The sequence below is a fragment of the Pseudochaenichthys georgianus genome, chromosome 21 (genome assembly GCF_902827115.2).
Source record: "Pseudochaenichthys georgianus chromosome 21, fPseGeo1.2, whole genome shotgun sequence".
Taxonomy (NCBI): Eukaryota; Metazoa; Chordata; class Actinopteri; order Perciformes; family Channichthyidae; genus Pseudochaenichthys; species Pseudochaenichthys georgianus.
In genome coordinates this window covers 27,329,895-27,357,167 of record NC_047523.1, presented here as the reverse complement: position 1 = coordinate 27,357,167, position 27,273 = coordinate 27,329,895, and the positions used below count along the sequence as shown (strand labels likewise).

Below are 27,273 nucleotides of genomic sequence, written 5' to 3'. Positions count from 1 at the left end.
AACATATTGGCTTTGAAAAATAAAATAAAATAAAAAAAGGAGCCCAAATATGTTTCCTATAATCCAGGAAATAAACAGGATATATTTGGAAAAACAAACCTCTTGATCTCATGAGATAAGGTTCTTATAGAGACTAATGATTTGTTGTTTCAGATAAGGCTACAAGCAGATGGTGTCTAGTGATATTTTAATTTAGTAAAACCTCAAAGAATGCAACTGCCACCACAGCTCCTCCAGAAGTGTTCTGGATGTTTTTACTCTCAGAATTTATTTTGTTAATTTACTTTTCTAATGCGCTAAGCTTCACCCCGAACAAAACGTCGCTCAGTTTACTAAAAAACAAAACAATTGAGCTTGCCTTGTACGCATGCACGCACACATGTGCACACGCGCGCGCACCTACACACACATTGTCGTGCCGAGGCACGCTTAATAGACAATAAACTGAACATCAGAAGAAGAAGAAATAGGCTCTTGCTAAATAAAACCATCACCCGGTAATGGCTGTAAAAAGACGATAAACAGATCATGGACTATCTTCAAGCAATGCCATATCTTTCTGCCCTTTTCTTCTATTTTGCAACTTCCTTCAGCGTAGGCTATACGCTCTCAAAAACAGGCTTAGAGCTTTTTTTCACAAGGGGGTATTTTTAATTCTTAGCAAGGGATTGGTCACACTTAGCTCATTAGCATGAGGAGCTGTATAAACCCCGCCACTGCAGAATTGTGAGCTGTGTTGAAGGGGAGGCAACAAGCGTATCTGCTGGCTGCGCACAAGGAGCGAGCAACTTTCACTTTCAACACTCTTCAGTTCAGAAAAGCGGGAGCTGTATGGAGAGCTCACGCAGGAGGTGAACTGGTCTCATCTTTTCAGCTAACAATGAAGCTGCTTACCAAGGGAAACATTACTACGGAGATGATACGAGGAAAATGTATAACTTATTGTCACCGGTGGATTTTCTTATTTTTAATCCATCCATTTTTATTTGCCTCACTGGTTCAGTCCGAGGGAAATACTATTCGTTACCAGAGCTATGAAGAGGACGCACCAGGTACTGTCATCGGAAACCTTGCCAAGGATATGTCCTTGAGTCTGTCTCATTCCTCCAAGACCAATTTCAGGATGATGAAACAATTCAATGATTCATTCATCAGGGTAAGAGAAAGCGACGGGGAACTCACTGTCGGGGAACGAATTGACAGGGAAAGAATCTGCAGGCACACTCCACAGTGTCTCATCACTTTTGACGTTGTACATTTCTCCAAAGAGCGATATAGATTGATTCACGTTGAGGTAGAAATAAAGGATATCAATGACAACTCTCCGGAGTTTCCAAACAAGGAATCTGTAGTGGAGATCTCGGAGAATGCAGCAGTGGGGTCCCGTATCCCTTTAGACCCAGCCGCAGACGCTGATGTTGGGTCAAACTACATCCAAAGCTATCAAATTTCTGTCAACAGTCATTTCACCATTGATGTGCTCCTGAGAGCGGATGGGGTTAAATATGCGGAATTGGTGCTAATGAAAGAGCTAGACAGGGAGACTCAGTCATCATACACTGTGGAGCTGGTCGCTACAGACGGTGGAAACCCTTACAGATCGGGGTCAACAAAGATAACTATCAAAGTCACTGACTTTAATGATAATAGTCCCGTTTTTGACCAGAATAGTTTTTCAGTCAGTTTGCCAGAGGACGCACCGGTTGGCGCAGTTATACTGGACTTGAACGCAGTTGATGCAGATGAGGGTTTAAACGGAGAGGTCGCCTACGGGTTCGGGAAACAGGTTTCTCATGAGATACGAGAACTTTTTCAAGTGGATAATAAATCAGGTCGGCTGACGCTCCGGAGCCCTGTGGATTTTGAGGACAAAAGCACATATGAGCTAGACGTGCAGGCGACTGATCTGGGACCAAACCCGACCCCCTCCGTGTGTAAAATCATAATTCACGTCACAGACGTTAATGACAATGCCCCAGAAATCAGTATCACCCCAATGACCTCCATCTCGACTGGCATTGCATACATCAGTGAGTCTGCAGAGAAGGACAGTCTGGTGGCGCTGATCAGCACCCTGGATAGAGACTCGGGTGTTAACAGCCAGGTCCACTGCACGTTATACGGCCACGACCATTTCAAACTCCGACAGGCTTACGAGGACAGCTACATGATAGTTACGGCAGCAGCCCTAGACAGGGAGAGGATCAGTGAGTATAACTTGACGGTCATGGCTGAGGATTTTGGGTCACCCGCGCTGAGAAAGATCACTCAGTACACCATTAGGCTCACCGACGAGAATGACAACGCCCCTCACTTTACTAAAGCTGTCTATGAAGTTTCAGTGGTGGAAAACAACGCCCCGGGCGCTTATATCACCACAGTGCAGGCCAGCGACGCGGATCTGAACAATAATGGGAAAATTACTTACAGACTTGTGGACAGTGTTATCATGGGGTCCCCAGTGAATACCTTTGTGTCTCTTAATTCAGTGTCTGGCTCCATATATGCACTGAGGAGTTTTAATTATGAGGTGATGAAACTGCTAGACATACATATCAAAGCAAGTGATGGGGGGTCACCACAGCTGCAGAGCACAGCTGTCATCCGACTAATAATAGTTGATCAGAATGACAACCAACCATCTATCATAGAGCCCCCCCTTTACAAAGGATCTGCTGGGATTTTCCTGCCCAAAGATGCACCTGCAGGATATGTTGTAACTCAGATAAAGGCCACGGATGCTGATGAGGGTATTAATGCACAGCTGTCCTATAAAATTACAGACGGGGGTCACCTGGGATTCTCTGTCAACAAAGACACAGGGAAAGTGCACGTGAGCAGACAGCTGATGTATGATCTCACAGACAATGTCAAAGTCACAGTGGCGGTCAGTGACAATGGATCCCCGGCACTCTCCTCCACAGCCATTATACACTTCAGCTTTATAGAAGGAACCGTACCCAGTATGCCTTCCATGGATCAAAATGGCAACGCGGAGCTTTTTGAATGGGACATGTCCATAGCCATAATCATTGTCCTGGCAGGGAGCTGCTCTCTCCTCCTGCTGGCTATCATTCTCATCACAACCATTTGCAGCCGCCGGAAAAAGGAGACAAGGGATGATGATAAAGAAGACATACCAAATGTGGAGAACGTGGAAAGTGGTCATGTTGATTCATTGATTGCCAATCACAATGGAAAAGTGTTTGATGCCCATCCATTTCCAGAGAACCCTCCATTGGCCAGCAGTAACACAACAGAGACAGGCTGTGAGGATGGCAGGCCAGCAGCAGGCATATTTGAGTCAAACAGCAGGGTGATGGAGGGTAAATTAAAGGTCAGTCATTATTTTTCAGAGATATTTAAAGTTCCTCTCAAACTAACTTTGTCATCTTTTGAACCTTGACTCAAAATGTGTGTCGATTTGCTTGTGTCTTCACAGGGTTATTCTACGCTACCGGGCTATGGGAAAGAGACAGTCAGACCGATAACTATATGGAAGGGTAATTCATTCACAACAATCTCAGCAAGAGATCCCCACATCAGTGGCAAGGACAGTGGAAAAGGTGACAGTGACTTCAATGACAGTGATTCTGACATAAGTGGAGATGTGCACAAAAAAGAGTCACCACCAACAAACAGTGAGTGGAACAAAGGCATAATAAAATATAATATTACAGTGCAGATTCAGATCACTTAGTCAACAAAACAAACATGTAAAGGTGAAATCCATGCAGTGGTGTGATTTTTTGCTTCTGATAGTGTGGTTCATATTTTAATCTAAGCCAGATGGTACCCTCTAAGGTACAGCAATGTATTTTCTAACACACTGGACATATTATGATTGATCTTACCTGGGCTCACTGGAGTCTTTCAACACCAAACGCCCTCCAGCAGGTGAACCAGAAAATGTATTCGTATAACACCTGACAGCCCTGCTGTTTTCCACAGGTCTCTGGGCATGTACAAGCGAGTGCAAAGTGTTGGGACACTCGGACCGGTGCTGGAGCCCTTCGGCTACAAGGCCCAACACGAGCATGGCATGCGGACCGCATCTGTCAACTTTCAGCAAGACTGCTTCACTTCCAAGGAACACCGGAAGGGAAAACTACTACCCAGCTCTCCTACCCAAAACCAACGCGCTGCAAAGTGTGTACGAAAAAGTCCAACACCAAGAATTTGACTATATTCTCGTTGGTCCACAGACACCAGCCAGAATACAAGAGACAGATGAGACGTCCATTCCAGAGTACACAAACTCTTAAAGATTAAAAAGTCATCAAAAGGGATCCCGTCTTTGTACTGTACAGTACTTTTATCTTAATTGACTCTATGTTGAATGGTTGCAGTGTTTTGTAGTATGTCATGTGTCTTTTGAATCATACAAGACTGTTCATTGTATCATGTGTAATATGCAAGATTTTGTACATTAATAATATATTTTTCATAATGATGCAATGTAAAGAAGAATTTTATTATGAATTTTCAAGAGCATGTGTTACTATTTAAGGGGCATGACCTATGGACTTTTAGGCTGATGGGGCCTTTCTGTTGTGGAAAACAATCAATATGAAAGATTACCATGTTTGTGGTAGATTTTGTCGCATTGTTGCACAAATAAAGAGTGAAAACCGAAGATGTTTTGCTGTTGAACAAGAGTTAAAAAAAAGTTTTAAATACTTTTATCTTACATGAAGAGTACAACCTATTAACTTGAGAAATAGCCAGAAAAGCACAGGCAATAACCCTAACTAGCCAACTGAATGCAGTTCATTTGCCTGAAAGGCTTATAAAGCACAATAAATAAAATGTTCTCAATATGCATGCAAATACTGCATTTCTAATCAAATGCTCTTATAATTACACATTTCTTCGAGGTCAGAAATTCGCTCACCTTTTCTGATTGCCTCCAAGCTAACCAAAAGAAAATGTATCCAAAAATGTGGTTCAATCTGTTTCCAAGCAACAGCAGCACTGCACACTTCATTTTTTCTGTTACTATGTTTCTTCTTTTTCAGTAATGATAAGGACCGAATAACCTTGACCACAAAACTACATTCCTCCCACTGTCAAATCACAAAATTAATACTGAAGCAAAGGTTGTGTCCGTGTGTTTGGCTTTGCAAGTCAGGGCTGTCTTCTACAATTTTGTAGGAATATAAAGACCTAAGAAGACACGCTTCTGCATATAAGTATTACCACAGGGAAAGCAATCTGTTCCGTTTCTCAACAATTGCCAGAGAAAAAATGGCAGTAAATCATTAGCATTCATATACATTTATATCATATTTGACATCAAACTATTAAGACATGGATAATTAAATGAAAGGAACAAAGTAGAAATGACTTGAATATAGCTGTTAATGTTTTATTCCCAACAATGACTGATAATTAGTTACAACCTTTCTTCCACCAATAACAATACTGACTGCAACATATGACACAAAGCAACCTGAGTTCAGACATCTTTAATAGTCTAGTTTAGGTTTGGTACCACAGGATGGCCACATTGCTTTAGGGGACTCACAGGTAACATTTTGATGAAGAATTTAGCTCAAAGAATTTATATCAACTGTGCGTCATTCACACTCAAATGTCAAAAATCCTCCTGGTGGATAACCTGATTCTCCGAAGAGAAGCATCAGTATTAGTGGAGGAATTAAAGAGGACATCAGAAGAGGGACTATGGAAAAAATCCAATATACCACTCGTGGATCCGGCTGTTTTGAGCACTGCATGCCTCCGGTAAGAAGGACTTAAAACCTTTTTTATGATAAATATAATTGGCATCTGTGACATGTTAATAAAACTCTGGACTGGGAACGTTTTCGTCACATGTTATGTGATGTGATTGTCCAGTCTCTAACTTTGAATCTTCTGAACCAAAGGAGCAAAGTGCACCAACCTCTACCTCTGTCAGTCGCCTCCTGAGATTTGGGGCTGCTGCTCTTATTGCTGGTGCCGTGTTGATGCTGTGTGCATCCATGGCTGCTCTCTACCTGTGGAAAGTCACTGATAAGAATGTAAGTCCTGACTGGGGATTATGTTGTATTACAGCACTGCTTCAATAGCATATTTATAGTGACTGCAAGAATGCTTTAGGATATTTTTAGCTGGAAAAGAAGATCCTCTGATAATGAAAAAACATTTTATAGGCATTATAGCAAAGCTAGGCATGTTAATACCAGAGAAAACGTATCAATATCAATTCAGACTGTTTCATTATTTTACAAATTAAATACAAACTACATAAATTGTTTCCATTTTTGTACTCCATTTTATAAAAAAATCATGTATTGTTTAAATGTCGTATTGGGAGCACCTGTAGGGCAATCTTCCCATTAAGGTTTGCAACAGCATATCCTGTGGAGCTTTGCTCAATGTTCACCATGCTTAACATAAACACAGGATTTCTGTAAGAGGAGCAACAAAATGACTGTGCATGGGGATTTCATGAGCACTATTAAGCTTGTTTTCTGTATCTCATTTCAATTGTGTGCTACACTGTGATTTACATAACTTTAGAATCAGTCATGTTAACGTTTCTCCTTGAATCCTGCCAGGTTTATAATGTCCGTTACAGTATGAACATCAATGGGAAGGGGAGGCAAGGCTCCGTGGAAATTGATTCAGACAACAACGTGGAGAGATTTCAAACTGGAAGTGGAGCTGGGGAAGTTGTGGAAATTCATGACTTTCAAATTGTGAGTGAGTTTGTCCTTGTTCTCGCCTCCTGAGGAAGTTCAGCTGGGAGTTGTTGTGTGCTTAGCAAAGTAGCAAAGCTGTGAGTGTAAACATGGCATCTCTGTGATTTGGTGCAGGGAATAACCGGAATCCGCTTCTTTGGAGGAGACAAGTGCTATATAAAATCTCAAATCAAAGCCAGCCTTCCACACATGGGAGCCCACAACCAAGAGTCGCTGATGTTTGACCTGGTATATGCACACCACTTAATACACAACATTAAGACAGCGTTAAAATCAAGCGCACCCTCTGCTCATACCTCTATCATATTCAAGGACAATGTCTTTTTCTTCTTGCCAGACAGATGAAGTCATCCCAGTGAGGTTTGATGAGGAGTATCTCATATGGGTTTCCGCTGAGCAGCCGCTGAAGGACACCAGCTTCCTGAGCAATACAATTCTGAATCTTTGCGGGGAACTCCCCATTTACTGGCTCCAATCTACCTATCCTAAAGGTTGCTCACTTTTTCATATTATGTATTGATTTACTCTATTCCAAAGAGTCTATAAAACTCGCCTGCCAACACAGGTTATGGTGCACTCCATCTAAATGTGTGGACATTCTTTCATACTGTAGTTTATTTAAAGCTTGGTTGTGGTTGCCCTGCTTCTCTGCTGACACATTTGTAAATGTAGAGCCTTGTCTAAGAAGTTGGTGAAACACTGGAACATCTTGAACATTCTCCACATTTAGAGTACACCAAAAAAGGCTCCGGTCCTGTATTAAAAAAGAATGATCTTGAAATATGCACGACTGCTTGAAATCACTGCTGCTAATTTAATTATTCAGGGCATCTGAGACAGCTCCGGCAATGTAGGATTGAGCTCTGAGGACATGCATGGCGTCGTGTGGATGTTGACCCAATACTCTTGCCTCTCGTGGCTTCTGTAACAGATGGGGAGAGGAGGAAGAGAGACACACAGCGATCCAATCCGCAGTTTAACATGGAGGAGTTGGAGGCAGATGCTGAGGAGAGGAACCCGGTGAGTCACACAGTAGATGACACCTCCAGAGTGGTGGAGGAAGAGGAGGGGGCGCAGTCTGCTGGGGGGTCAGCATACAATCCCGAAAACCCCTACCATGTGAGTACCAACTGCATCAACAACACTGTTTGTAATAACATCATGTGAGTACCAACTGCATCAACAACACTGTTTGTAATAACATCATGTGAGTACCAACTGCATCAACAACACTGTTTGTAATAACATCATGTGAGTACCAACTGCATCAACAACACTGTTTATAATAAACAAAGCTCCAGAGCTGGTGAATCTTTTATTAACTATCAAGAGGCGCACAAGCCCTTAAGCAACCCTTAAAGTAACGTTGGAAAAGTTTCTCAGTTTTGTCAACACTTTTTTCAGATGACTTCATAATGCTTAAAATGCAAGTCTTGTTAAAAAATTAATCTTCAAAGAAATAGATGTACTTGTGTGGAAATGTGCTAACCTCAGCTAATAAACTGCTACAGCTGTTGAGTAGGTGTCGTGTTAGTGGCTATGATTGCAGGTCACTGGGGTAATAGCTTTAATTTCAAGTTGATGAACTTATGAACTGTAATGAACATTTCCATTGGTTTCCTTAGAGAAATGTGGTCACATGTTTTAGAGGATGGAGGAAATATTTGAATTGCAAATGAGTATGTGTGAAAAATTAAATGAAAAGGTTGCTCTTAAAAAACAACATTGCTTTAAAACTACAGCGCAACGAAGGGGTCCAAGAGGAAGGCGCCATGACCTTTGACACCATGTTAGACCACCAAGGGATCTGCTGCGCAGAATGCCAGCGCAGCTACACTCACTGTCAGAGAATATGTGAGCCTCTGAATGGCTACTGGCCCTGGCCCTACAACTACAGAGGATGCCAGGTAGCCTGCCGAGTCATTATGCCCTGTCGCTGGTGGGTGGCACGCATTTTAGGGATTGTGTAACACATCACGCAACACTCATGATAAAACATATCTTCTATTTTCTTGGGAAAGACCGGCAAGGTCTCTAAACTTTTCTTTTGTGTAGTTATGCATGCAGATATTTATTTTCAGTTTGACTGTAAATACTGCCAGAAAGCTGTGCCTGTTAGCATGAAATGCTGATCATGATGTAAGAAAATCTATAGTATATTAAACATAATTTGACAAGTGTTTATCCAGAAACAATATTTGACATATAAACAGGCGCTTTCTCTATGTATGCTGCTTCATTCTGTACAATACAAGTGGAAAACATGAATGCCATATTCCTATTTGTGAGCACATTCATTTTTGCATCATGTAATACTAAAGCTTAGTGCGCTGTATGTTTAATGGAAGGTGTGGGACTGAATCCAGAGCAGATCAATTATCTTTTTGACCGAGCAGGCTTCAATAAATTCTAATTACAGTATATGCTGGCTTTGATGTAGATGTTTTTGGTGTCACATCTTGTTTCCATGGTTCCACTGGGTGCTTTTTTGATAAAACTGAAGTGACAGCAATGGTTGCCATAACTTCCATTCACAGCTCAGAATCTGTTTGAGGGCAATGTGTGCACACTGACATCTGCATTGATGTGAACTAATGTGAGATGAGTGTCACGGCAATGATGGAAAATATTTCTTTAAAAGTGACATTTTTATTAAATAAATAAATCCATGTAATTGTCCTCTCCCAAAAAAAACAGAGTAGTCTGGATAAGCTACAAAATAACGGGATCACAGAGACAGGGCTTTTTTGTACAGCTGTTCTTGGGGATTGTGGTGTGACTATTCTGAATACCTCAAAATCAAAAGAAGTCAGATTAGATCTCTTAAGCCATATGCCAACTTTCTAAATAATTGAAAGGAGCCATGTTGCGATCAAGACGATTTCACAGAGGGTGATCCAGGCACATCAAATTACAACAGATGTGAAATTGCACCATATCTGCCACTAAAGCCGCATTGAAACTCTGAAGCAGTGTGAGAACACAACACAAAGAGATGCTTGTCTCTTTGCTTGGAGATCTTTCCTGGTGTTCATGGGGGTAGAGGTGCTTATCACATCTGCAGTGCTGATAAGACGGCCTCTGTGCTTCCGTAGGCTATATAATATTAATCCCTCTCCCACGTCTGCCGATGCACTTAAAGGAAGGTGACAAGCATGACATATCCAGGACCTCCTGATGGCTCGTGCTCTGCAGTGCAGCCGCTAAAAGAGCCTCAAGTACCCTCAAGTGATGTAAATTTGCAGGGGGAGTCCAATTTCCATCACAGCACTGTCACTGCCATGGTCGTTAAACTAAATCATCCCGCTGTGTGTCACACAGCTCCCATTTTAAAGTCCCCTCAATAATGAAGTTATACTTGGACTGCAGATTGCAGCACAACAGTGAATGTCTGACCTGACAGCAGCTGGAAGAGCACCCTGCACATTATTTCATCTTCAGAAATCACACACAGACAGTGAGTATGGAGGTAAGAGATGCATTGAAATGGTTGATTAATCAAATGAGGCCTTTTATATCTAGGCCGTGCTAGCTGGGGTTCAGTAGCTATATATATATGTTATATATATATATATATATATATATATAACATCTCTGAAGTTAGTAACTGCAGCTGAAATGCAAATATGATGTGTAATGTGCCTGTTGCTGCCGGCGGTTTCCTTGGGTTTCACTCAGAATATGTTGATACAGCAGCACAAGACAAAGATCTCTGAGTCTAAGCCAGAGAAAATGAGATGAAAAGCTCAAAGCAAAAAGAAAAAAAACATATCACCATAAGCAACAACTCAAAATGGCATTTAAACTAAGAAAAAACACATTAAAAAAAATGTGTTTCCTTTTACCATTCGTCTCCTTAGAAGATAAATGTAGCCCCATTGAGAAGAAACAACGAATGTGTTGGAGAGAAGCTTCAGTGTTTGAGACAGTGGTGCCTTTTTGTTTGTCTTCCCTCTGGAGCCAAGCTTACCCTGGGAGCCCTGCAGGCCAGGGAACAAACGGAGCTTTGTGAGCACTGACCCACTGTGCCCAGCAGCCAGACTGCAAACCTGCACTCCTGTGCTAATAGGAACCACAGAAGAGTCCGCAGCAGCCGAGGGAGGGGAGCTTTCTCGCATCCACCTGCGCTTTCATCACTGCCCATCAAAACGAGCACAGCCAGGCAGGGGTCTGTGGTACTCTGGTGACCACTGAATCAAAAGCTTTCCCACCAACATCCTGTTGGCAACAACACTCAGCACAATACGTTTGGGATATCTTAGCTGGGGATTTATCTTGTGGCATGGATTTGTGCTAATCAAGCCCATGCACTCAATAGAGCTGCATATAAAAACATAAATGTGCCTGTTGTTGCCCAAGAGGCTTTGGAAGTGTGAATAGGAGTGTGAAGTGAAGCACTCTAGTAAACGTGTCCTACATTTGATTGCATGTTTTCCATTACATCCCGACATGAATGAAATAAGCAGTAGTGACAGTCCATTTTGCACCTTCACCAGAACACAGAAATCCTTTTAGACTAGCTAGCTCATTATGTGTTTCTGCAAGAAAGCACTGCAACATGTTTATAGATGCTGGCATCCTGAAGAACCTGTAACCTGCAGTTTTGCAATAACAACCCAGGCAGCAAACATTTGTCTTTCATTCCTCCTGAATGGCTAGAAATAACATGGCTGAATGAGGGGTGGGGGTTTGGGGGGTTTGGCGGGTACAAGGCTTAAATGCGTTTTAATCCCATGGTTGAGTGACCACTTACAGCACTGTACAGCAGTCTGACTCTGTTTGCCATTTGCAGGTTTCTCTGAAGTTTCCTTGCCATTGGCTCTCTCTCTCTCTCTCTCTCTCTGTCCCTCCTCTTTAGTATGCAAGCCCATAATGGCCATGAATTAAATGCCTGCTGGTATTAATAGGGAGCGTGTCTTGTTTATTACCTGTAAATATGGTCTATATGTTGTTATTCAGGTAGGTCCGGCATTAAGTGAATAACACTCTCCGTCATGAAACATTATAGAAATTCTCCCCGGGTGACTCAATTACTCTCACTGCAGGGATTTTTTTTCCCTGTGTATTGCACTTGGTTGCATTGTGTCCTTGTTACACTCAGATAGAAAACCTGTGGTGTGGTGTCGGTCTAAATTGGACAGAGTCCTGGAATTTGCACCATTGTTTTCTTAGTAACGCGCTGTATGTGTGACAGTTAGTGTAGTGGAGGCATCCAACCTGCAGCGGATGTCAAGAGTTCCTCACAAGCGGTGGAAAGTTATTTTTACAACACAGCAGGCATGGTATTCTCTCAGAAGACACGGTACAGTATATAATAATCCTTATAGTTATTATAGCGCTTTATCAATGACTCTCAAAGTGCAATACACATTACACATACAGATCACACATACATGTAATGGTCATCTACTGTGGACAATACCCACAGGAGCAAATTTGGGTGAAGTGTCTTGCCCAAGGACACAACGGCCTGACGGAGTGGGGCGGGTTTTCGAACTGGAGTTCCCCAACGCCCCCTTGATCTGATGATCAAACGCACAGACCACTGCGCCACCCGTCCCTGACAAACAACAAATCAAATCAACAACAATTATTTCCACCACTGTATCGTAATTCTTTTTACCCTGACAACTAATGTTCATGTTGAAGAGCCACGGCATACCTCATGGGTAAAAGATTCTTTATCAAAATATGGAATTTGTCAAAACTTCAGTCACCACAGGTTGTACCCAAGAATGTACACGTCGTCTGTTGAGGTGTTTAAAAAGAGCTATACATAGCTCAAAGCAGAATCAAATCAAGACCTCACATCTACAAACTGTAAAAAGAAAAAAGGGGAAGAAAAACAGATCCTTCTCAAAGCAATGTTAGGAGGCTTGCCACATGAAAGCAGAAGTTGTCCAAAGAGTTGCGGAAAGTACCAACAAAGTTTAGGAGACAAAAAAGTAAATGTGTTTTAATCCTCAGCTGCCCGTGCAACAATGAAGGAGCCTGAGCCCTGAGATATGCCACACCGGGGGCAGGCGCTATACTTAAGGCTTACAACAGCCTCATTATCTCCCTCAACTCACATCAGATCCTAGCAGCAGTTTGTCACAGGCAGGCTCTTCTCTGCCAGTAGGCATCAGACCAATCCTCCTGCAACACTACTGTACATAATTGCCATATGGACAGCATTTTGAGCCAGACTGAAGACTAAAAAGCCCTCCAGGCAGATTCCCCAGATAACTAAATGAATATTTTATCTCATTTCTATCTAATTTGAACCACATTATTATACAGAACTGAACATTTTAATTAATTGATAGAACAGATCAAACACAGGTTTACACTTTGATTTTCGGGAGCTGTTATGTTGATAATTTGCATGACTTTTTTCCCATGCCAAGCGTTTTAATCTCCCTGAATTTCAGCATCTCTATATAGAAACACTATAATAACACATACAGCAAATTAATAACTGTCACCACACATGAAATGCTTGTCTTGGTTGTGTGAGCAGTGGCAGTGAGAAGTCCTTATACCTGCCACCCCACTCATTAATTAATTGCACACTGTTTAATTAAATCCACAGTCTGGGCAGCTCCGTGGGGAGCCCTATCCGAGCCTCGTGTGTACAGAGATGACTAAAGAAGGTCTAAGTCACCTGCTTTCTCGACCATGTTGACACTGACGTCGACCTTCTGTGGATGTGCATGATTGTGTCAGTGTCATTCGCCAGTTGTGAAATGTACTGCTGCGGACATGTTCGCACCACACCATTTGTTAGTTATCTGCTGGCATTTACATAAACTAAGGAGAGGATGTGACTGAATTTGACTCAAATTAGTATCTGACAGAAGTGTGCCACTGCAGTTCAAGGTTCAAGGCTTTTATTCGTCATACGTACATAGCTACTCTGTAGTTATGACAATGAAAATCTTAGGTCACAAGCTCCATCAACAGTGCAACACAATACAACTGAAAAGCAGTGCAAGTAAATACAACAACAAAAACGTTTCTTAAAAGTAGGTAAACTTTGGATTTCCATTTAGTCATATAACTGTACAAATAACAATGAAAGCCATCGAAATTAACATACACATTTGATATTAAATTAAATGAGTCTAAAAATGTCAAAATAAGAAGACCTATTAAAGAAAAGCAGGACGGATTTCAAACAGTGCACAAATAAGACAACAAATACATGGACCATGTTGTGTGAGATCAAAAACAATACGATTTGGCTCCAGCACAAGTGAGCATATTGAACTCGCATATCCTGTCCAACAGAGTTGTATCCAACAGTCAAAGCCTGAGAGACACAGAGACACAGCCTCTCATGTCAGAACAGAGAGAGGTGCATATGTGTGGAGCGCAGCAGGACATGTGACTGTGTGGGCTGGAAAGCACGCACTCTCTCTGTTCTCTTAAAACATATTTCTGGCTCCTCTAATCACAAACACATTTAGAGTCAGATGGCTCACATTTGTATTAACAGCACAACTTTACAACAGCTTGATTTTATGGATACATTTACAATGTTGAAGGCAAAGCTTGTAAGCGATGCAGTGAGATTTTAAATGATATCACATTGAAAAAAACTCTTGTTTAATTGATCTAGTGTGTGTGTGTGTGTGTGAAGGAAAGCAAGGATAGCCGATTAGGTACATAAAGATGTCAGACTGCTGCTTTGATGAGATGTGATGTGCAATCAGCATTTCCTTGTCCTCTCTATTCAATATGCCAAGAGCTATTACAGCAACAAACACATTTTACAATTGCACTCATGATATAAAACAAAGCTGGCATTTTTATGTGCATGGTATTATGAGAACCATTGATCAAAAAGTGCATGGCTTTATTTATCCAAGGTTTAAATAAGGTATTTTTCATTCAGACATGTCTATAATACATGTGCTTAAAATGAATGTGTATTACTATGATATCAAAGTTTAATTTGAGCAATAAAGAGTACTTTACTGGAAAGTTAGTTAGAGAAAACACCACAAGGTCATTTCAGTTTTACACGTCTCGTATTTATAAGCCTTACACACATCACAAGCTTTTATTCAAACAAACAACTGGATCTTCAAACAGCTGAGAGTATTCTCTTTACTTAGACAAGATAAACTTTTAATAGGCATTCCAGTGCACAGCATCAAGACAGTTGTTCAGACTGATACAGCGTTAGCGTGATGAACAGCGCTCTATTTGTGCTTGCCTTGTCCTATGACAGAGAGACCTATCAGGTGCTCATCTCACCCCCCCACCCCCCTCCCGCTCTCCTCCTGACCTCATTCTGTCATCTTCGTTTTCCTTCTTCCCCACTCTCAGGTCTTTTATAAAGTGTCTCTCCATGCATTACACATTTAACAATGCATTACAAATAGGCCACCATCAATCAGTCATTCAGTGTTGGAGACAGAATCTACTTTTGGCACCAATTTAATATGTTTCTCAAGGTTCAAGAACCAAAGGAACGCTATAAACTCTTTGTGCACGGGGAAACTTAACAGATCCAAACAGGCATTGATGTGCTAATAATACACCGTTCCACATGAAACCCACCGTAATAATCCTAAATTCCCATGTGCTTGATTTCGTACGGCAGAGTGTCTTACGAGAATCCAGAAACAGATTTAAAAGAAATACTGTATGCAGGCGGTAAGCCGTGACAAGATTTCTGTTGATGGGTGCCAGGTTAACATCGTGCCCAAAACAGTGATTTGAGGAGCTGTGATGCATGATACAGGATAGGTAGTACTGTAGGTACTATATGATGTAATGGTTGGGAGTGAGTCAAGCCCCGGGGGCAAATAGGCTGAACAGTCTGACTCCAGGTTGCTCATGCTAAAGCAGATGTTCAACTGACGACAGCACTCCAACAGACAGTGCTGCCTGTCATTCAAATGGTGATTTATTGTATTAGGTTGGCATGTCAAGGTTGCTGAGCAACCATTAGAGGTGTGTTGGTAACTTTGATTGCCAAATATGCACGTAATAAAGAAAAAAAAGAAGAACTCACAATACATTTTCTCAGAGTTTTGTTAACACGGTAAGGTGTTCTCCTGCTCAGGTAGAGGTGTGGACGTCTGCTTGTGAGCTTTGATGTTGCTGCTCTCCTCCGAGGCTTGATCCTGCATTCTGGACTTCAAAACAGACTGCGCATCGTCATGAGTGACAGCTCCAAGACGACAGCAACCGCACAGACATGCCTGAGGGACCACAAACACGAAGACGTTTGGCCAGAGAACAACAAACATCAACTTCACATTTATAAAATGGCCTATAATGAAGTGTATCTGTGTGTGGAGCCTTCACAGTATAATCAGAGTGCAATTTTGTTTTGCTTGTCTTTGAATAATGACTCTTCTTTAAAAGCCCTGCTGCAGACTTCAGAGAGGGTATAATAGAAATCAATTCTGTTTAATGTCTGTGTAGAGATAATTGTTGAGAACAATCTCCAGTTGGATTGTCTTTTAATTAGAGGAAAAAGGATAAATTGTAGCGGAAAACACACGATAATAAATAAATGGGAAAATGCCATTACTAGATGGGGAGAGTAGTTCTTCACGCACTGTCGTGTGCACAAGCCAAAACAAATCAAAGTATGTTTTAGAAATGTCCTTCTGAGCTCGAAATACAATAAAGGCTTTTAAAGACATTTTCTTTTGGAAATTGCCTTGAAGCTATGTGTTCTTCTCCCTCATAACACATCACTCTGATTCAGTGACAAACTGCCTGGTGGATTGCCAAGTGTCTGCTTTTTTCTGACAATGTTTTTCCAGACCATTTTCACTTATTACTCCCTCGGGTCATTGCTTTCTCCAGACTGCCGTTTTACAGACATGACTCCATATGGCCTTGATGACACATATGATAGCTCACCCGATGTGGATCACAATGCCTTCAGCCTCACTAGATTTGTGTAAACGTGATTTGTGCCATACATAGGAACACAAATCTAACTCACCTTGAAACATCTTTTAAACCTATTGCTGACGATGTACAATGCAATAGGGTTGATGCACGAGTTGAGGGATGCCATATTAATGCCAAAGTAGTCCAGGGTAAGAAAGACGCTGAGAAAGAAGAATAAATAAAATATGAATTAGTCAAATGAGAGAGGTCTATGTGACGAACAATGAGAAACACATTGTTAAATCGGTCATGCTCACCTCAGTAGCTGACACCTTTTAGGATCTTTCTGATCATACATGGTTGATTTCAAGATTCTGCTTAGGTACAGAGGCAACCAACAGAGTGCAAACACGATCACCAGGCAGAAGACTGTCTTTGCAACCTCTCTTCTCTTCAAAAGGAAAGATTTAATCAATATTAGAGTTCAGTTTATTTAAAAAATATGAGAAAAATGCCCCAGAAATGGCCAAATGTATAAAAGTAATAACCTGCTTGGTGTGGTCGCTTAATGTATTCTCCGAATGTTTCAGCATTTTCCTGGTCATGAGTGCATAGAAGACGGCCGTCCAGATCAGGGGCATGCAGAAGTAGAAGCCAAAGAGCCACCAGTCCTTCACTGATTTATAAAACTGTTGATTTAACATGACATAAGCCCACAGTCAGTCGCTGCTGCAGATGACATGATGTCCGATGGTTGCTATGTTACAGCATGCATAAAACAATATCCGAGACACACGCGTTAACAAGGGCATCCACGAGAATGTGTTGGCATCTGTTACATGAAGTTATGAGAAAATCATATTAGAGCTTTTATTCCTTTCATTTCCTGTCAACACTTATGAGTGTTGCTGTAGGTTGGATGTGAAAAGACAAACACGTGTTGATCTGTTTGTTGTGTCCTGTTGCATAGTCTCGAGACGATTATATTACCTGCATGAACGGTGTGGCTTGCATGGGATGAAGCAGACATATTCTCAGATGCTTGTCTTTATAGTTCATTGTTATCAAATCAAAGCCGACGACTTCAGGCACAGCCAGCAGGATCGAAATAACCCAAATCAGAGTTATTTCGATTACCGTCCACACTGGAACCCCGATGCCTTTGATTCGATTCCAGGATACTACAGCTCGGTATCTGCAAAATCAATGGGGAAATGTAATGGCTTTGGGGACTTCGTTTTTTTTTTTAACTAGAATATATTTTTCAAGAATATTTCAAGGACTCATGTTAAACAAATCCGTCTGCTTGATGAAATACAGTAAGTAGCCAGCGAGCACTATTTCCTTAGGCCCAGGAGAGAGCTGTTTAACTCCGTACCTGTCGACACTCAGAGCACATAAGCTCAGCACCGTGATTCCAACAGTGCTCTTCTGTATGAAGGGGACGAGTTTGCACAGCGCTAAGCCAAATGGCCAATCTTCTGCCATGATCTGAAGAAAAACAGCAGAGAAAATGTTCAATGTGAAAACACCCAAAATCAATTCAAGGTGAGATTGAAGTTTGAAAATGGATAAAAAAGAGCAGAGAACAGAACAAGGGGCAACATTGTTTTTCTCATTGTAATTGTAACACAGCGCTATGTGATTAACTCACCCTGTATGCGTTGATGGGAATGTCTATCACAATGTGGATTAGATCCCCCAAAGCAAGACTGGCAATGAGAATGTTTGGTCCGCTTCTCATGCTTTTGTTTACATATATGATTTTCAATAAAGCTGAATTTCCCACTATTCCAACGACAAATACCACTAGAGAAACCACAGTATGGATGTATTTGAAGGCGTCTCTGATTCCAGCTGACTCCAAGCACATAGGAGGGTGCGGTGCTTTCGCTCTGTCTCCCTGAGGGGGATGAATTGAGCTGTTGGATTTCTGTTTTTCCAATATTAAAAGACCAGGGGATGTCGTTTCAGAGCGTTCAATTACAGGGAACGGTTCTGAATGCTGATCACCGGCCTCTGCTCCGATGACAATATTCCCCAAACAAAGAACGAGAGCAATGGTCCACATTGTTGATGATTTCCTCAAAAGGCCCTGAAATGGTTTTTGCAGCACTAGAGTGAAAATGAAAAATAATTAGCACGGCATCTCAGCCTTGAGATTTGCATCAAAGCATTTAAAGGTGAGGCAAGTTATTAATTGAATTCGCAGATCAAAAGGCAACAGTGAATAACAGCACTGAGACAATATGATAAACTGAATTATGCCAGCTTACCTTTAGATGTACACATACACACTCTGGATGAAATGATACCTACAAAATAGGCTGACTGTTCAATACAAAAGACGTCTATACTTCTGCTTCGTTGCAGCGCCTGCTATAAATGATAGAACCCAGCAGAGGGAAATCAGGGTTTTATAGACTAAGGTATTGTTGTCAGCCTTAGTCATCGATCTGTCAGTAGCGACTGTAATTACTTCCCCTGATGCATCATCCTCAATGAAAGGATGGCGTTGAAGTGTATTGTCTGTTATCACAGAGTGAGATCATTTTATTGGCTTCGGTAGGGATATTATGTTACAGTGTTGTCTCAAACTCTGCACTCAAAAGTTGGCCGTTATCTTGTTTGACATAAATCTTCCACACAAAATCTAAGTGTAGCAATATGTCTATTTTAGTAAAGAGCTTGAAGCCACAGAGTCTCTATCAGTGCACTTGGAAGTCATTATAAGTAATGTAATGAGAACAGGAACGCTTGTCTCTGTGACTTTATGACATTTTGGATGTACTTGGGTTTGATGCAAAACTACTGCCGGGCAACTGCACTTGAACAATAACAGAAGTGATACAAATGGAACTGTGCAATATTCAGAGAGTCCTAGAGATGTTGCTTGAGTCGACATATCACGTTTTATAAGAGATGAGTCAGTCTCCAACCTACCAAAGGGATTCTGCCTCTGCATCTCCTGAGAGTCCGAAAGAAGGTGACTTCTCCCCTCGACAGCTTTATGACAACCTGAAGAGCCTGGAGGAGCAAGAGACATGCGACAACCAGAGAGATCCCATTGTCAATATCATAACCGACAACGACTCCAGCTCTCTTTTGAACGCTGAAATCTGCGCTCCGCTAGTGGCAAATGACCTTGGGAAACTATGTGCTGGCACACTTCCACAAGAACAACTGAAGAAAAGTGAGTTGGGTGTGAAAAAGTCTGATGACTGTTAACATTCAGGCTGTCTATTTATTTTATTATTGTAACTTATCTTTTCCATAGGCCATTGGAGAGACCCAAGACGCTTCAGTACATCGCCTATAAAAGAGAATCCGTAAGGAGCATTGCTAATTTACAGTGGCATGACAGGAAGTCCAATAAATATGACAGTAGCATTCATATAACATTCCCTTAAGAATTCACAGTGTATTATTTTTGACTATACATTTGACCAGCATTGTAAAACTTTAATCTGCAGCAGTTTTTTTTGTTTTAATATGATATGCTGTGAAATTGATCTGTTACAGTTTGTGATGCTTGACTTTTTGTTTATGATGTTTTTTTATTGTCATATTATTGTTGGTGAAGCTGGTCAACGGGGTCACACAAACTGAGCACTGTCACTGCTCTACGATATATATGTAGTGCTCTCGAAACCACCATTACTGCCGGGGAATAGTCAAAGTGAATGCTATTTCTTTTGAAAACCGGGATGTTTTGAAACGGTTGGCTATCGCCCACTCTGATGGAAAAGGTATAGGCCTAGTCCCAAAACATGAGCATGAAGTTAGGGTATGACATTGGCTCAAGGACAACGGAAACCAAAACCGACAAATGATCATTTCCCTTCAGCGGTACTGAAGCCAGCATTTCATATCAGGGCTACAATGAGGCCTTAAAGCTTCACTAAATGTATCTTCCTCAACTGTAGTGTCTTATGTAGTTAGCATCGAAGCTCAGAAGGCAGCTGTTTTCACAAATTAGCTTTTATATGCTAACAATCCCTGAATGGTTGACTGGTGAATGCAGTAAACACCCTACATTAGACTGTATACATAAATACTCAATACTAGTTTTTGAGGAGCGAAACAGAGTTAGAACTTGACTTAAATGACTTCATGAGATGATATAAGGACAGGTGTGTCTTTTTGTTTCCTGCTGAGGACTTCCTATGCCCCCAAGAGGACACAAATCAATTACTGTAGCTTTAAGATGAGTAAAGCCATTCTAGTAGGGCATTGCTGTAACTCTGTCTTTGTTCATCTTTGCAGTCCAGGCTCACCAGAGTTCATGGAGGTTCTCTCACTGGATGGAAGACTCATCACGTTGGTGGGCGCTCAGACCCAGACAGATTGGGAGTGGGTGGAGCAGAACCTCTTCTTCAGCTGTCAAGGTAAACCATGTCATCAGTTTGGGTGGGAAGGGGTCACCTGTTCCTGCCCCATCTTGCCTCTCATGACTTAGACATCTGTCAAACTCCCAATTATTTATTTTTTGTGCAGTTCAAAAGGAAACTGAAAATTCCCCGTTGTTGCAGGCAGAGGTGGTGAACATGGACGCTGTCGCCGATTCTTCAGAGGTATCCTGCTCAAAGCAAAACATGTGTTTTAACTAAGCAGTCAAGTTAGGTCAATCTTCTTCATACAGCACTAAGCCGTTCAAAATCAGTAGTTTAACTAAGTACTGTAGTTAAGTACAATTTTGAGGTACTTCATTCAGTATTTCTGTCTTGTTACCTTTTACTTGCAGATAAACAATGATTAATAGAAAATATAATCAAGAAATGAATGAAAATGAAAAGCAGTATACACTAGCTACTTAAATTTGTTAAAATGATCCCCAACTTAATTAACACATAACTTGCATCAGCGGCAAGTGATGATTATAAATCTATGGATCAATAATGACAATCCAATAATATAATACACTGTATGTTATACTGAAACTGGCCATTCTGCATAAGAAGTGCTTTCGTTTTGGTTTGTATATTACTATAATATATTTCATGGTAATATTTGGTATATTAATTAGTCAATGAGTAATCATTTCTAGAGAGTATATTTTTTAGATAAGGGTTTTGCCTCAAGAATGGAAAGAGTACTACAATGTAAAACTCAAGTAAAACAACAGTTTTGTAAACAAAATGTACGTAAGTAAAATAGAGGACGGTTAAAATGTTGGAGTAAAAGTTACTGGGTTAAAAGGGGGTGGTTAATAAAGAGGTAATATGGTGATAGACCTTTAAGTTACAAATACATTGCATTAATAACAAAGGATATGTATTAATTATTCAACTGTCTTCGTCAGTGTAGACCAAATAATACAATTAAACAAAAATTACAATAAATAAAAAGACCTAATAACACCTGAACGGGTGCAACAAGCAATAGGTGACAACAATTAAAACGCCAATTATGAATAGTCAATGCATATAGAATCAACAGCAGAATAAAACATCACCCAAGCAGACAACACAGAGGTGTATACAAAACTGCATTCACAAACACACATATAAGCAAAGGACAGACTGTTTTACACATTGTGTAGCGCACACACAACGGTTGTGTCAGGGCCGTGTTGCTGACTTTGTCCACTCAGCCTCTCTGTCTCAATGCATTACTCAAAGCTCTCAAACACTTTGAGCTGGATAAGAGTTTGTAGTCAAAAACAGCAAAATGTCTTCACAAGAAAAAGTTCCTGAGTGACACCATCAAAAATCATTTTAGCATTTTGGCTAGACCAGGGTTGCAGCTGTTGGTGACACAACATTGTGGCTGTGTTACAATACGTGCATTAATGCTTGCCATTCCCGTAAGGTTGTGATGCTTACTCACAACCTACTGTGGTTCTGAGTCATTTTAAAGTAAGTACTCTTTACTAACTACAAGCCATGCCCATATGCGCCAGTATCCCAGAATCTTCCTGCAGTCAAAAACACACCTGCTTTAGCCAAGTAAGCTGCTGATTAAGCTAATTAATTTTTTTATATCCACACAGGGTTTATCGTGACTTTTAAATTCAACTTAAAAATTGTACTATGCAACAGTTGCAGAAATACCCTACGGTGTACTATAAATAAATAGTCACATTGTGATTTTTAAACATGAGAACATTCTGACCGTTTACAAAATGTCCATGTTATTTTTTTACTTCCAAAAGATTTTAGCATTTTTGCCACCACCACCAAAATCAAAAATGTTGTCTCTACAAAGCCATTACAATATGTGCAACAAACAGATTGAGAAGCTTGTTAAGAACATGTACAAGGTTAATTTGATATAAAGCCGGCTGTATTTTACTTGAATTCAACAATCTGTAAGAGTATTGCTTTTTTGTATTCACATCAGGAGCCAGGAGATGAAGAGATGGCCGAGATTGAGCACAATATACCGAGTGTGGGTCCGCCTCGTCTCATAGCACACAAGCCAGAGCCAAAACAAACTCCTCATGTTGGAGAGGTATTGGTGATTTTGTCCTGTATCTCTATATTGCCGATAGTGCCTGGAAATGACAGTGATGGCCTTTTTCATTTTCCACAGTAATAGCAGCGAGTGGAGGCTGTAATATCAAAGGTGGAGAGGTGATTGTGAGTCTGTTTTTTTTTCCCACCGTAGGTTCCACAGGTTGAATCTAAACAGGGTGGGCTTCTTGCACAGTGTGACTATTGCCAGCAGCTCTGTCAGCCCGTCATACACGGTGAGATGTTGGAAAATGAAACACACTTTAAGAGGGTGAGTGTAGCTTTTTTTTACCTCCAACAAGAAATTGAAAATGAATGGAAATAGAGTAGAAATCAGGACTGTTCGGCTAACCTTGACAAAAGCATGTTGATTTGTGTTTAAAGTGAGAAGCATTGCAAATAAAAAAGAATGTGTTTTGTTGTAAATGTTCCATTATTCAGCTCTTTTGTTGCAAACAAGCTAAACAAATGAGAGAGCTTATTATGGGAGAAAGAGAAAGATTGGCACAGAGGGAGTCAGCTAGGAAGATTGATGTGAAGCCGCATGATCCTGTCATGAGTGAGGAGGAGAGGGAAGCTGCTAAAAAGCAGGCTAAGGAGAGGTGAGTAACATGAATGCCCCGTTCCCTTCTGCCTTTATTATATTTGATGGATCGAGTGGCAGGCTGCCAAGGACAAACGCATATTGCATGCATGTTGATTTTGATTGTGGCATAGTGCATGCCATACAAAAGCCATATTTCTTATTGTTACCAGTAGCATGAGAAATCAGGTGGCATATGCATTTAATTATCATACCCTTCAGGTGTTGGCATTGTTTTTGACATATTCCCACTCAAAACAAAATATCAATTTATATACAGGTTGAAGCTTTTGCGACTCTGGAGAAAAGCAGGCAACTTGATTGTAGACGTTGGTAAGTATGCAACCTGGGGCCCTGAATTACACAAATAAGTATACAGTCTTTCATGCTTCTCCTTGAAAAATATCAATAAATGGATATCCTCTTGTTTCCGATAGACAACAACAGTGAGCCTTCAATAAAGCCTCCGATAAAGGTCAAAAACAAAACTACTGACTTGTTCTCAGTAAAAGAACAAACAGACGGTGAGCCAAAGGTATGTAAGAACGCACTGCATGTTTTAACAATATCTACACTGAACACAAATATAAACGCAACACTTTTGTTTTTGCTCCCATTTTTCATGAGATGAATTCAAAGATCTAAAACATTTTCTATTTACACAAAATAACCATTTCTCTCAAATATTGTTCACAAATCTGAAAAAATCTGTGATAGTGAGCACTTCTCCTTTGCCGAGATAATCCATCCCACCTCACAGGTGTGGCATATCAAGATGCTGATTAGACAGCATGATTATTGCACAGGTGTGCCTTAGGCTGGCCACAATAAAAGGCCACTCTGAAACGTTCAGTTTTGCTTTATTGGGGGGGTCTGGGGGGGTCCGAAAACCAGGCAGTATCTGGTGTGAGGGGTAGGATTAGGGTTAGGATAATGTTGTGAATTGAGTGGCCTGTGTTCGTCGTCCATAACATACGCCTGCCCATACCATAACCCCACCACCACAATGGGCCACTCAATTCACAACATTACCCTAACCCTAACCCCAGACACTGCCTGGTTTTCGGACCCCCCCAGACCCCCCCAATAAAGCAAAACTGAACGTTTCAGAGTGGCCTTTTATTGTGGCCAGCCTAAGGCACACCTGTGCAATAATCATGCTGTCTAATCAGCATCTTGATATGCCACACCTGTGAGGTGGGATGGATTATCTCGGCAAAGGAGAAGTGCTCACTATCACAGATTTTTTCAGATTTGTGAACAATATTTGAGGGAAATGGTTATTTTGTGTATATAGAAAATGTTTTAGATCTTTGAGTTCATCTCATGAAAAATGGGAGCAAAAACAAAAGTGTTGCATTTATATTTTTGTTCAGTGTATATAATACTCCTTAACAATACCTATTCTATCTTCAATGTATTTAACAGAAATATAACTGACTATTTTGCATCACAGCTCAAGGAATTGATTAGGAAGTTCTACAAAAGTGGGAAGGGCTTTCTCACCCTATGTCCAGATGGAACCGGAAATGTTTTGTATCCTTTTAAGAAGTGCACAAAGTGCAAGATCAAGGAGTACATCCTTAATGAGAGGCTACACACTTGTTCCCTTTGATGAAAGGTTTGCACGGTGTTAATGATCCTTAATAGACACAAGTTACCCTTCTGGGAAAGCAGCCATTATAATATCCTCCTCAGAAGGTGCGGACTTCACTTACATCATCTTGGAGGACAATGATGTATCGCCCAGCATCAAAGGCATTTTCACAAATAAAGGCCACGCCACATGCTATCATCGCACCGGAATGATGTGGTAATTGTTACTCTATTATAACTGCTATTATAATCATTCAGGCAAATGTCTTACTGAAATAAAGTCTTAAAGGAACAGCACCTCAATGTTCTCATCTAACCGTCTGCCAGAAAGCTTTTAACTCATACAGACAATTACCAATCAAATACAAATCAAAAACGAATCTATTGTATAAGACACTACATGGACTATAAATGACCTTTTGACCGAAGACACTTTTTTGATTAACCTGCTGCCCACACGCTCCAGGTGAGGATTTGTCTATTGCTAATCTCTGTGGTGTGTCTGAAGGTTGAATTTGACCCCTGGTGGAGGTCTCTGCTTCAGTGAGACAGGAGCTTTGAGGAGGCGTTGGAATTGGTTGTACGGTGACCCGCATGTACGTAACCTCCCTTTCAAGCCTCTGACCTTTGCCCTGGCCCCACACATCAGTGTGCGCATACACTCACAGGAACGCGTGAGCATCACCTTCGCACATAAGCAAAACAGAGTGCACTTCAATGTGGGGTCAAAGGTATGTGATATGAAATGCATGCAGTGACTGTACGTGTTCTAGCACACCAAACTGTATGCAGCAGATTACAGCTATCATTAACGCTTTGCAATGTGTGCCGGGATTTATTTTTGAAAAGGGACAACTTGTTATTTTTCTTTCATTGCAGCTCATTTCTCCAGAGAGCCATGGCAAGCTGGGGCAAGACGTTCTGGAGAGATATATCCAAATGAAGAGCTCAGAGATGCACTCTATGCTTGGCCAGATGCAAACCTTCATGTCCCACCACTCTGCGAGGCTGAGGAACATTAAGCCACATTACAGTTTCATCGCCCAGGTGCAGCGGCTTAGCAGACAAATGGAAAAGGAGGAGTCACCTGAAGAGACAAAGGCCCATGTGAATTAAGTGAGAAATACAAAATTGGAAAAAAGCTGAAACGGTTATGGCTGTGTTCCAGTTTATTGCCTTATATTATTTAAAACGTCTTGAGTATCTGGTGCTTAGTCTTTCATGGTTATATTCTGAGTGTAAAGCTTGAGCTCGATAGAAAAAGATTTATGGACGATTGGTTTGGAGAAAATCAAAATCTCAGTGAAGAAGCACTGGTAAAATGTCTTTCTACCGTTTATCAAATATCACCACAAAATAATTCCTCCAGATATCAGTACAGTTATCTTTCCTCTGCTGTAAATGGATAGTTTCTAATAAAAGAGAATATCTACAGCACATAATTAAATGATGACCTTCAACATTTCAGGAAACCAAAGTATTGTTTCCAACACCTGACTTATGCTTATATGCTGTAACTCTTTTCCCAATTTTGATTTTTTTTTTATATACTTTATTCATATCCAATTACCTATTCCTTGAAATGTATTTGAAATCCAGCTACTGAAAAACACCCGCAGTTAATCTGCCTGCATACATTTTACATTAGTCTATTTATTTGTTCAGTCAGACACACTTCCAAAACCAAACCTGATGTGTACCTATTCAATATTTAAGGTTTTTAGCAAAGCCAGTTTAGTCAAAAGGAAAAAGATCAAGATGTGTTTTTGGATTTTGAATATTATTTAAAATGTCATCAGAAGATACACATAGAACAATACTTTGTGGTGTATTAAAGCTTAACAATACTCCCAATGTAAGAGTTACAATTATTTCCATCTAGTTTAACTTGTTATCTAGTTGAAAGCACAATCAAAAGAAATATGATAAATGAATATCCTTTTTAAAAAGCAAAATGTAGAGCCCTTCATGCTGCATTTAAGGCAGGGAGACAGAGAGCGATAACCACGGAATGTTTTTGATAAATTCACATTATCATCATCTCTTTTTAAAACTGAATGCATCATAGTAATAATACATGGGATTTTTA

The 27,273-nt window shown here is 40.7% G+C and overlaps 4 protein-coding genes across 4 annotated transcripts; 3 read left to right on the top strand and 1 right to left on the bottom strand.

Moving 5' to 3' along the window:
- Window positions 1-770: 770 nt before the first annotated feature.
- On the top strand, window positions 771-4,622 carry LOC117466332 (protocadherin-8). Its single transcript, XM_034109533.1, has 3 exons — window positions 771-3,337; window positions 3,443-3,641; window positions 3,952-4,622. The coding sequence occupies exons 1-3, from the start codon at window positions 881-883 to the stop codon at window positions 4,263-4,265; spliced, it is 2,970 nt and encodes a 989-aa protein (XP_033965424.1). The 5' UTR covers window positions 771-880; the 3' UTR covers window positions 4,266-4,622.
- Window positions 4,623-5,665: 1,043 nt separating this feature from the next.
- On the top strand, window positions 5,666-8,677 carry cnmd (chondromodulin). The gene is made up of 7 exons (XM_034109304.1): window positions 5,666-5,745; window positions 5,889-6,023; window positions 6,564-6,704; window positions 6,822-6,935; window positions 7,045-7,198; window positions 7,639-7,826; window positions 8,450-8,677. Exons 1-7 carry the CDS (start codon window positions 5,686-5,688, stop codon window positions 8,675-8,677), a joined length of 1,020 nt encoding a protein of 339 aa, XP_033965195.1. The 5' UTR covers window positions 5,666-5,685.
- Window positions 8,678-15,736: 7,059 nt separating this feature from the next.
- ednrbb (endothelin receptor type Bb) lies at window positions 15,737-18,906 on the bottom strand. The gene is made up of 8 exons (XM_034110460.1): window positions 18,827-18,906; window positions 18,205-18,665; window positions 17,929-18,041; window positions 17,541-17,745; window positions 17,099-17,239; window positions 16,868-17,001; window positions 16,663-16,771; window positions 15,737-15,904 (listed from the first exon to the last, which is right to left on the bottom strand). Exons 1-8 carry the CDS (start codon window positions 18,840-18,842, stop codon window positions 15,737-15,739), a joined length of 1,347 nt encoding a protein of 448 aa, XP_033966351.1. The 5' UTR covers window positions 18,843-18,906.
- Window positions 18,907-19,409: 503 nt separating this feature from the next.
- Window positions 19,410-26,329, top strand: LOC117467022 (glutamate-rich protein 6-like). The gene is made up of 13 exons (XM_034110578.1): window positions 19,410-19,743; window positions 19,828-19,879; window positions 20,817-20,938; window positions 21,048-21,124; window positions 22,893-23,003; window positions 23,160-23,276; window positions 23,447-23,607; window positions 23,869-23,921; window positions 24,026-24,123; window positions 25,045-25,124; window positions 25,246-25,401; window positions 25,693-25,915; window positions 26,064-26,329. Exons 1-13 carry the CDS (start codon window positions 19,473-19,475, stop codon window positions 26,298-26,300), a joined length of 1,758 nt encoding a protein of 585 aa, XP_033966469.1. The 5' UTR covers window positions 19,410-19,472; the 3' UTR covers window positions 26,301-26,329.
- The last annotated feature ends 944 nt before the right edge of the window (window positions 26,330-27,273 follow it).

What these genes read in the sequence shown, in the direction of transcription:
- LOC117466332 (XM_034109533.1), top strand. Translation starts at nt 881, where the DNA reads ATGAAGCTGCTTACCAAGGGAAACATTACTACGGAGATGATACGAGGA. An exon ending in TGATGGAGGGTAAATTAAAG is followed by an intron (nt 3,338 to 3,442) that starts GTCAGTCATTAT and finishes GTGTCTTCACAG; the next exon opens with GGTTATTCTACGCTACCGGG. An exon ending in AGAGTCACCACCAACAAACA is followed by an intron (nt 3,642 to 3,951) that starts GTGAGTGGAACA and finishes TGTTTTCCACAG; the next exon opens with GTCTCTGGGCATGTACAAGC.
- cnmd (XM_034109304.1), top strand. Translation starts at nt 5,686, where the DNA reads ATGGAAAAAATCCAATATACCACTCGTGGATCCGGCTGTTTTGAGCAC. An exon ending in CCAATCTACCTATCCTAAAG is followed by an intron (nt 7,199 to 7,638) that starts GTTGCTCACTTT and finishes CTTCTGTAACAG; the next exon opens with ATGGGGAGAGGAGGAAGAGA. An exon ending in ATCCCGAAAACCCCTACCAT is followed by an intron (nt 7,827 to 8,449) that starts GTGAGTACCAAC and finishes TTAAAACTACAG; the next exon opens with CGCAACGAAGGGGTCCAAGA.
- LOC117467022 (XM_034110578.1), top strand. Translation starts at nt 19,473, where the DNA reads ATGAGTCAGTCTCCAACCTACCAAAGGGATTCTGCCTCTGCATCTCCT. An exon ending in ACAAGAACAACTGAAGAAAA is followed by an intron (nt 19,744 to 19,827) that starts GTGAGTTGGGTG and finishes TCTTTTCCATAG; the next exon opens with GCCATTGGAGAGACCCAAGA. An exon ending in GATGGAACCGGAAATGTTTT is followed by an intron (nt 25,125 to 25,245) that starts GTATCCTTTTAA and finishes AATAGACACAAG; the next exon opens with TTACCCTTCTGGGAAAGCAG.
- ednrbb (XM_034110460.1), bottom strand. An exon ending in TAAGCGACCACACCAAGCAG is followed by an intron (nt 17,002 to 17,098) that starts GTTATTACTTTT and finishes TTCCTTTTGAAG; the next exon opens with AGAAGAGAGGTTGCAAAGAC. An exon ending in GGTTTAAAAGATGTTTCAAG is followed by an intron (nt 15,905 to 16,662) that starts GTGAGTTAGATT and finishes GTGGTCCCTCAG; the next exon opens with GCATGTCTGTGCGGTTGCTG.